Source organism: Miniopterus natalensis, chromosome 19, assembly GCF_054644295.1.
Source record: "Miniopterus natalensis isolate mMinNat1 chromosome 19, mMinNat1.hap1, whole genome shotgun sequence".
In the NCBI taxonomy this organism is placed as follows: domain Eukaryota; kingdom Metazoa; phylum Chordata; class Mammalia; order Chiroptera; family Miniopteridae; genus Miniopterus; species Miniopterus natalensis.
Genome location: NC_142099.1, coordinates 19,876,186 through 19,886,299, shown reverse-complemented (window position 1 = coordinate 19,886,299; position 10,114 = coordinate 19,876,186). Strand labels below are relative to the sequence as shown.

Here is a 10,114-nt window from a genome sequence, read left to right as displayed (position 1 = left end):
TGCCTATCCTGTTATCTCTCAATCACTTCAATACTCTTTCCCCTTTCCCTCTGCCATCCCCCCTGCCCTCTAAAAAACTACTTAGCAGTCTAATATGGCAGTACATCATGATGCCAACCTCAGGGCCATTTGTCATATGTCTCTAGGCCACCTCCTCACCTCCATCCACAGTGGGATAACACATTCCAGCCCAACCTTGCTATGCCTTTGACTTGAGCCATGCAATGATTCTTCCCAAGATAATGCAGGCCTATCAGATGATTTCAAAACCTATATATTCATATAACCATGCCAAATTCAGAAAAAATGTTTCCATATGTTGGGAAAGTTTTCCCAGATCCTGCTCCCAAGGATCAGACTTGGTTGTGGGGGACTGGCAGTGGTGAAAGCCATGGATCGAAGAGTCTGTGAGGCAATGGGAAATTCTGAAGCCAGAGGAGCAAGCAAAGCTCTAAACCATGTTCAAGTGTCAAAATACAAAGTATGTAATCAAATCCAAGTAAGCCAAAGGCAGTTAATAAAATCTGCCCGAGCCAGGAGTGTGGTGCCAGAGAGAGGAAAGCAAGCACTAAGGATGCAGATAGATTGGGGAGGGGGAGAACTCCTGGGTGATTTCCTAGAATGTCTAATCTATTAGGGTTTGCAGTTTGCTTCTGTGGACCAGCCAGGGCACAGTCATAGATGGCCCAGCCCATTTGAAGGGCCAATGGCAATTAGAGCATTCCTGAAGCAGGGAGAAATTTTCATGACCACTGTATTGGCCTGTACCGATCCCAGGGTACTGTTGCTTGAAGTTAAGACGGCATCAAGGGTTCTTGGTCACTTTTCCCCCATATAGACAGTTCTTGATCTCAGGTTGACAGATACTGGAATGACTACTGAAAAAGGAGGAGGGGTCATGTTGGTTCAGGTATAACCAGAGCCAGGAACAGAACAGTGAGAAATGAATGCCAGCGTGATCATGTAACAATGGCTTTTATGGACCGTCAATAATTCCTAAGGTCCCTGAAGTTAACAAAAAAGTATTCTGAAAAACTAGTTAAAAAGTATTCTTAAATCCCACCTAAAAGTCCCTTAATTTACTAGAATCATCCAAGATCTGTTTGGGAAAGCAAAAGGGTATGGCTGGGTGTGCCCAGCAGGTGGTAACAGTACCTGTGAGCCTCCGCTTTGGCTTTCATTTGACTGTGAACACAGCCAACTGTCTGAAATATTTTATGTTTTCTTCTCCCAGAGCTAAAGAATGGTCCAGTACGCTCAGCATTTTTGAAACCCACCCCACACATACTTTGATGATGGCCAGAGCCAGGCCTGGTCAGAAGTTTGGCTTAAATAAAGATGGGGGCTCTGGAATTGGGAGTGGGGGTGTCTCAGGCTTAAGGAACAGGCAAAGGTCAAAAATTTCAGGAGAAAAATCTAAAGGAACACCAAGTATGTGGAGCCAAAGCAGGTGCAGAAGTCTCACCATAGTGTCTCACCATAGAGACAAGAGCAAATCCAAGTGACCCAGGAGCAGAGAGGTAGGAAGGACTCTTGCTAAGTGACTGCCCAGAACATGCATTTGTCACTTGCAACTTATTTTTGCAGGTAGTCCAACTCTAGTGCCTAGAAGGATCCAAGGTCACCAACAGTATACATAAATGAGGCAATAAAAGCAAAAAATGATGATTCTGGGTGAATCTTCAGCAATACTGGCCCCTGTGAAGGAAGCCATTTGAGCATTGATGGCCCATGGCCATTGTCAAACAATCTAGTCACGTGTCCAGCAAGTTGGCTCTGACACCAATCAGCTCAGTGACCTTGGGGGAGGCTTATAGCCATTTTGGGCCTCAGTTTCATCTTCTGAGAAATGAGGATAACAGTATGTCCCCCACCTACTTTGTAGGGTTATTGTAAAGATCAGATAAATCATAAGAATGCCTGAAGCCATAAGAAATTCGAAAATGCTGCACAAATCTAAGAGTAATATCAGGATTCTCTCTTTTAAATTGAAAAAATGATGTTTTTTATTTGTCATTCTTCTTGATATAAGGTCCCTAGCAACCCGAGTCCCTGGAAACCCGAGTCCAAAACTCCCATCTTGGTACAAGCAGTCACATAAGCAACCTACAAACCACAAAGTGACCACAGGCCCTTGCCAAAGCACAACCAACTGGTGAGAACACCTGTACCTGACTCCAGGGATGACAGAAAGAACACAGGAAGAACAAACAAGATTGATTCTTTATCCAACTGTCCACTCCCCTCTCCCTCTCCAGTCCCCCTCCCTCCCATCCAATTAAGCCCTATAAAAAACAGTCTCTACCTCCTCGGGGGGTAGTGACTGCCCATTGAGCCTCACTCCACCTGCACCCAGGTGGTTTTTCAATAAATCTGTTTTTAACTCTCAACAAGCCTTGTACGCCCCTTCCTAGGCAAATCCCCCTAATACTCGGCAGAGTGCAAAGCCTTCAAAAAGTATTATTTTCTTGACAGAAACAGACACTTTCCACAGGCCTCTGGTAGAAAATCAATTGAAGAGGCTAGCAAACTATACTACACAGCTGTAAAGAAGAAGAATCTTGTACCCTTTGGGACAGTATGGATGGTCCCGGAGAATATTATGCTAAGTGAAATAAGCCAGGCAGCGAAAGAAAAATATCACATGATCTCGCTTATACGTGGAATCTAAAGAACTTAATAAACTGACGAGCAGAACAGATTCAATGACATGTAAGCATAGTTGAGACTGACGAAATGTGAGAGGGAGGGGGGAGAGAGGGTGGAGGGAGAGAGAGTAACCAAAGAATTTATTTGCATATATGCACAACCCAAGGACAGGGACAACGGTGGGGAGAGGGACTGGGGAGGGGGAATTCCGGAAGGGGGGGGGGCGGGTCATTGGGGAGAAAAAGGGACATCTGTAATACTTTAAACAAAAATAAAAATTATACATATTTAAAAAAAATAATAATAAAATAAAAATAAATAATAAATAAATAAATAAATAACAAAACCAAAAAAAAACAACTTTTGCACAAGCTATTTTTAATATGGAAACTAAGCTAATATACCAATTCCCTACTGCCATCGCTGTGACTTTTAAAGGAAATGTTCTTAGGTTGTATGTCATAGCTTTCCTAATAGCTGTTGCAGAGCGAGCCCTCCGTTTGAGCCATGTTGTCAGCTCATAGATGCCTGGGGTGTGTTCAGGTAGGGAGCCAGGGTGACGCCCAGCACCCTATGGATGCTGCTTGGGTTTGATCTTACTATTGGATTTAGTCCGGGGTCTGGATTTGTTGCTGAAAGAACTCCCCTTGCGCTGTGCCTCTGAAAGACAAAAAAAGAATTAGAATGTCGTAGTAACACTTTATACTAAAGACTATTTACTTTACGAAGCATTTTTTAAATTCCATTCTGCCTGAGTAACTGCTATGATACCAACAGGTTCTGTGCCCAAAATGTGACTCTAAATTTGTTACTGGGATTCAGAATGCATTTTTCTAAAGTTTAAGTATAGCAAATTAGCCTGAATTCTGGGTCCTGGAAAAGGGGACCATGTGGTCTAGGAGAGAAGAGAAAGAGGAAGAACACTTCCTCCTTCTATCTTGTACATACCCCAGACTTGGTGGGGGGAAAATTCAAATGGAGCCAGCATCCAGAATCCTGCCAGATCCATCCCTGCACCCCTGCTCTGCCTCCTGGTCCCGTTCTCCAGCCTCCTGAACACAGACCCTGTGTTAGCCAATTCCCCTAAACTTTTCAGGGCTTCCCATCCTACACTTCTGAGCCCCCTGGCAATGACTCTGATAGGTGTCTAGGAGGCGGGAAATGGGTGCTATGTGTTTGTGCAGGTTATTGTTTGCAGATTGGGGACTAACCATACATAGTTATCCTCTATCAATAATTACTAAAACTTTTCAATTCTGGATTTAACCTAATCCCCAAGGCCTTTATAGAAATGGACCAAACTAAAGTCACTCATTCCATATTGAGGTGACCTCTCCAGTTCAACACATAGGCCTTTTGCATGGTGTGCACATTTATTTTTCTGTAATCAAGAAAATGTTCAATTTTCAAATCATCAGGACAGAGCTGCACCACAATATGAGATGACATTTTTTTTTAATTCATGAAAATTATCTCACATATATTTAAAACTAAAGCTAAAGGACTGTCACATTAGGAATAATAACATTTTACCAGTTCAGAGTTAACAGAAGAGAAAATGGGCCTGGACTCTTCCTCCAAACAGTGCTGATTCACAATACGTGGGGCTGAAGACTGAGGGACCGGCTACCTTACTGCTGTTGCTGGGGGTGTAGGTGGAGACTGGGGTGAGAGCAAAAGATAGAAAGTAGGTATCTTCTGGGGACTACCCCTTGTACCGGGGGTTGTCCTGGGAACAGACCACAGGTTGAAGATGAAAAAACAGCCTCCAATACTGGGGATACTGAGAACTGCTTGAGGGAATATTTGTTAGAGATAAGAAAATAAAGAACTAAATGCCTTTTCCTATAGAATAAAGATTGTTTTCATCACAGAAAATCCAACAAGTACAAAAAAATAAAGACAAAATCTCCCATAAAATTCCATCAACCAGAGACAATGTCTGTCAATATCTGGGCATATTTACTCCTGGTCTTTTTTTTTTAGCTTTAAAAAACAGTATCAGTGCTCACCTTGGCAGCATGTATGCTAAAATTGGAATGATACAGAGAAGGTTAGCACGGCCCCTGGGCAAGGATGACATGCAAATCCGTGAAGCATCCCATTAAAAAAAATAGTATCAGATTTTATTTCTTGTATATGACATGTTATCATAAAGATTTCTCATGTCATTATAAACTCCTCATAAACACCATTTTAATAGTTGTATAATACTTGGGTATATTAAGATAGCATAACATTTAATCTTTCTTCCATGATTGGAGAGAGAGAGATCGTTTCTGATTTTTTCCCATTACATATAACGATACACTGAACATCTTTGTGCATTAATTTTTTTCTGTATTTAGGATTATTTCCTTAGATTCTCAAAGGTGAAACTATTAGGTCAAGTATATGCCTGCTTTAAGGCATAGCCACACATACTTGCAAGTTATTTTCGTCGGTCTACCCACAAGTTTTCTGTAAAACTACCTACTCGGCCCCTTCTGGCCAGCATTGTATTCTTTTGTTTGAAACAATCTTTGCCAGTTTTATAAGTCAAAGTCGTGTCTCAGGTTAGTTTACCAGTCTGCAGTCGTTAGCCATTTGGCTTTCTTTTTTGAGAGAGGTGTGAAGAGGAGAGTTAAACGCAGGCGCAGTGCCGTGGGCAGCAGGAGCTGAGGCCCACGGGGCTCTTCCGAGGCCCGGGGCGCAGCCAGGCGCCCCTTCAGAGGCGCAGGGCAGCCTCACCTTTCCTCGAGGGCTTCGAGGCGTTTTCGGCCGAGATGGGCTCCTCCTCCTCCTCCTCCTCCGCCTCCTCCTCTCCTCCCTGGCCCTCCTCCGCGCGTCCTCCTGGGGTTTCTTCTCCCGCCGCCTCGGGCTCCTTCTCCTCGCGCCTGGCCACCGCCTCCTCCAGCTGCTTCTCCAGCTCTTTATTTCTCATCAGCGTGAAGTGCAGTTCCTCGTTGACATCATCAAACTTATCCTCCGCTTGTCTGGCTCGGTTTTCAAGCTCTCTGATGTGGACAGCATCCAGGGAAACACAACAAAATGGAGAGCTTTGAGAAGGTATCCTTCAGGCGTAAAAACGCATCGTCTGGAAAAGGCAGTGGGGCCCAGGCGGATGGGCTCAGCGGTTAGAGCGTCAGCCTGTGTACTGGAGCGCCACCAGCTGGACTGCCAGGGCCACCAGCTGCACTCCCAGGGCCACCAGCTGCACTCCCAGGGCCACCAGCTGCACTCCCAGGCCAGGGCGTGTGACTGGTTGCAGGTTGGAACCCTGGCCCCAGTCGGGGCTCATGTGGGAGGCAGCCAATTGATGACTCTCTCACATCTATGTTTCTCTCTCTCTCTCTCTCCCCCTCCTTTTCACTCTCTAAAAATCAATGGAAAAAATATCCTTGGGTGAGGATTCAAAAGGGGAAAAAAAAGGCAGTGGGATGAGATGGACGCATCTAATGAAAGGGGGCAAATAAGGGAAGCAGCAGCATCAATGATTAGGCAAGAATGGGGGCCTGCCTGGCTGGGCGTGGCTCAGTGGCTGAGCGTTGACCTAGGATCCAGGCGATCAGGGCACATGCCCGGGTTGCGGGCTGCAGCGGATCAATGACTCTCTCATCGTTGATGTTTCTGTCTCTCTCTCTCCCTCTCCTTTCCCCTCTCTGAGATCAATAAAGATATATTAAAAAAAGAAAAAGAAAAAAAGAATGGGGGCCTGCGAGCTACTCTGGATGGTAATATCAGAGTTGCAGTCAAGCTGTGATTTAAGAATAAACATATTTATCATTTCTTAGTGAAATCTGACATTTGGGTATCTGGGATTCTCTATCAATAGCCAAGGAACCACTTTGCATAAGTTAATTTCGGCCTCTCTTCATTGATGTGATCCAACAAACTAAATCCAATAGTATCCCTTCTTTAAAAAAAAATCCTGAGCATAAGTGCCCAGAAAGTCTTTTTTTTTTTCATTCCCTTCTTTTCCAGCATCTTTAAAAACAGATTTTACAATAAAGAAAACCAGTTTGAGATGTGCTTCTTAGTTACTACAGCACATGCCGCTATGGCGAGGCCCCTGTCCTGGCATTCTCAGCCAGCTTAACTATGCTGCTCCTCCCACTTTGGGGGTTATTTCTCTAGCTCCTGTCTTAGAAGCACACTGAATTGGATCACTTCTTACCCCCCTCCCCCACATACACACATACACTGACTTCCTCCACCTCTACATGGGTGAGGACAGATGTTCCCACTACAGCGTGTAGTTTACTGACTCTAGAGGAAGATTTGGAGACACCCATCCCACTAGTAAGGATGAAAGAAGCAGGACGACCAGAGGTCAGCAAAGAAGTATGGATTCCTCAGCCAAACCTCTGGCCAGCCTCTTCCTGTTCTTACCATTGTGGAGCCTCATACTTACATTAACTTCCCCTCCATGTGTTCAATTATAGTTATCACTTCAAGATACTTTGGGGCCAATGTACCTTGATTAGCTGATTCTCTCTGACAAAGGAAATATGCACAATGAATAAACTGTTAAGTCCCAACAGTTAATACCCTACTTCTTCAGAATATTTTTTCTACAGTCCGTATCTATATAGTAGACAATTAAGCCCACTCTTAACAAAAAAAGAATAGGGATTTCCTGTGGCCAAATAGCACAACAGATTGCAAATTATTCATGCTGCAGCTGAACATAGATTTGATTAGAGTTGTAAAGAAGCAGCAAGGAAAACCACATCAACAGAAAGAGCCAGGGAAGGAAGAAAAGGCTTAAAAAATAAATAGAAGGGTAAACGTGTTTCTCTAATAAATCAAGTTAAATATCAAGGAAATTATATTTACCTTAATTTACTTCACTAAGCACATAACATTGCGAAGCCCAGTAAGATCTTTTAGTTTGATAGGGGACTTCATAAATACTACGGCAGTAAAAATATGTGGTACAAAAACAGCTCTACCATGGCCCTTGAACTTTCTGTGGAGGAATTTTAAATCTGTTTTTCTGCTCAGTTTCTAAAGCCACTCTCTAAAGGTTTCCAATTTCTCAGTAATCCTTGTGGCTGGAGGTATGTTCTTATCACAGTTCTCAATAGAATCTGCTGAATGAATATATTTAAAAATTGGTCAATTGACCAAGGTATTGTTAAATTAAGGAAATGGATGAGATGTTTATTTTTAAAATAAGGTTTACAGAAGACAATAAGGAGTGTTTGTTGTTATATTGCTGGAGTCAGAGTTTTCCATGAATGATGCTGGGAGAAAAAAAAATCTGGAAAATATTATTACTTAGAAGTCCCTGCTCCTCTTGGAAGAGATAAAAATTACGTTAGATCTGTACCATTTTTACATAATGTTGAATTTCCCAGCTTTTCTCTCTACTTTTGAATTCTCTAGTTGGGCTTCAGATACATACCCAGGAAGATAATGTATCTGTTCTACGCACAGGCACGGAATAGACATTTTCGTCTTCTCCAACAAATCGAATGAGTTTTTCATCTTCTGTAGATGTTGAAGGTCTCTAGGACACAGAAACGCCACAGAGCTGTTAGTGAGCTGCTGTGAGACACAGTCGCAGGGCAAGTCGCCTGAAGCTTTTGTTTTCCATTTGCTTTAATCATTGAACCACCATTTTTTCATACTTACAGCAAACACTGTGTGATAATTTAGTGTCGGTGGGGAAGGGGAGGCAACTGTGAGAAAACAAAACAGATTCCTTCTAGACCTCAGGAACTTACAGTACAGTAAGAGAGACAGGCAATAAAAAAAATTATAAGTGATTACTGCTAGCATAGAGGCATGTTCCAAGAGCTGTGTGTACCCAGAAAAGGGTCCTCCATTCTGCCTAGACACTCAGGGAAGTTTCTACAGAGAAAATGATCTTTGAAGGCCGAGTAGGAGTTTGTAAAATAGAGAGGAAGTGGCCTGATCTAAGGCCACAGGAGGAGGAAAGATGGTAATGCTTTATAGATTGAAGAGGTATGACAGAATTTAGCGACCAAATAATAATGTTTTCCATTTATTTTGTGCCTTCTATATGCAAGCACTGTACCATAAATAAAACAGAAAACGCTGGTCCAAAGAGGCTTGGGTGTTGTACAGCTCTCTGTTCTGCTCTCCTGCATGTACACTGAGGAGAGGACCCCGGCCAGAGCCTGGGGTCATGCCAACATTTAAACTATTCGCAGTGAAGAAACATCAGGGAGGTAAATTAAGACAGTATAAAGAGTGTTAGGTGATCATAATGAGTTCTGAAAGCCAAGGACAGTATTCATTCTAGGAATCAACAAGGGCTCTCTTGCCAGACTTACCTGGGTTTGAATGTTGGTTGTGCTACTTATAGTGTGGATAAGAGATAACATGTGTGAAGCACATAGCTCATGGCAGGCACTCAGTTATTGGTAATTATCGCTGTATTTCTGTTATTATTACAAGTGCCCCAGGAAAGGTTATTACTGCTAATGGGCCAACAGGGGTAGAGAAGGGTAAGGAAAGGAGAGATGTGGAGATGGGCCCAGGAGGTGGGGAGGGCAGTTCAGATGGGAGCTGAGGAAGTGGAAACAGCGCTTACACTACTATTTAAAGAACTTGGCAATGAGGGGCTAACGGGACAGCATCAAGAGGTAAGTGTGTCATCAGATATGGCTACGTCTATATGAGGAAAGGCATTTCGTTAAGTTGAAGAGTTTACTCCAGGTCATCTGCTTTTATTTTCAACAGTCCATATAGAAATTCCTTAAAAAACAGTACTAAGTAGTCTTACTTCCGCTCCCTTTTCTTGCTCCTTCTCAAGCTTCTTCTCCTGTGTACTTTCTTCTTCATCTTCTTTAGAAGGCATGTCTAGTTTAGACTCCATGAATTCTTTGATAATGTCCTGTGGCATAAAACAATATTGTAATTACAGCTTAGCGCATATGCTTACTTTAGTGCTATATTAGCAATTACTCACTAAAGGATATTTAAAGGGCACTAATCCTGTGACTAAGCCCCGTGCTAGGAACACGGATTCAAATGTCGGCAGGAACGGTCCCTGCGCCTCAGAAGCCTACAGTTTAGCAGACAGGGAAAGGCTAGAAGTGCTGTGGATACATACAGTCAGGTACTAGAAGCGCCTAACCTTGATCTGGTGGTGGATGCGGGGAAAAGACAGGGCTGGTCGGGAAGGCTTCCTGAAGAAGAGAAAAAAACAGGGCACAAGGAGAGGATACTGTACGCGCATAACTGGCTCTGAGGACAGAAGTGCTGCAGCTCAACAGGACAGAAACTTAGGGGCCGGCAGGCAGTGTGTCATGCCAGGTGAAGAGTGAATTTTATCCTGAAGGCAGTGAGATACAAAAGGGAGAGGACAGCGAGCGTGGGATGAAACAAGGCTGATGGGAAGCCCCAGGCTGCGGGGAGGAGGAAGGGGGCTCGGAGGCAGGCGAGGCCGAGCCCTGCTGGGGGAGTGGCAACACAGCCTCTGAGAGCCGCCCTTCCTTTATGAAGCGGGAGG

At 43.7% G+C, this 10,114-nt stretch overlaps 1 protein-coding gene and 1 non-coding gene across 2 annotated transcripts in view; one reads left to right on the top strand and one right to left on the bottom strand.

Moving 5' to 3' along the window:
* Positions 1-3,220: 3,220 nt before the first annotated feature.
* AXDND1 (axonemal dynein light chain domain containing 1) overlaps positions 3,221-10,114 on the bottom strand; it is a 46,241-nt gene continuing 39,347 nt past the window's right edge. The window contains exons 22-26 of the mRNA XM_087827621.1: positions 9,386-9,496; positions 8,039-8,143; positions 7,043-7,125; positions 5,380-5,645; positions 3,221-3,309 (exon numbers count right to left, since the gene is read on the bottom strand). Coding sequence (XP_087683747.1) covers positions 3,221-3,309; positions 5,380-5,645; positions 7,043-7,125; positions 8,039-8,143; positions 9,386-9,496 — 654 coding nt within the window. The remainder of the gene's footprint in view (positions 3,310-5,379; positions 5,646-7,042; positions 7,126-8,038; positions 8,144-9,385; positions 9,497-10,114) is intronic.
* On the top strand, positions 4,654-4,760 carry LOC148090915 (U6 spliceosomal RNA). The gene has a single exon (XR_015716155.1). It is a non-coding gene; the product is annotated as a U6 spliceosomal RNA (small nuclear RNA).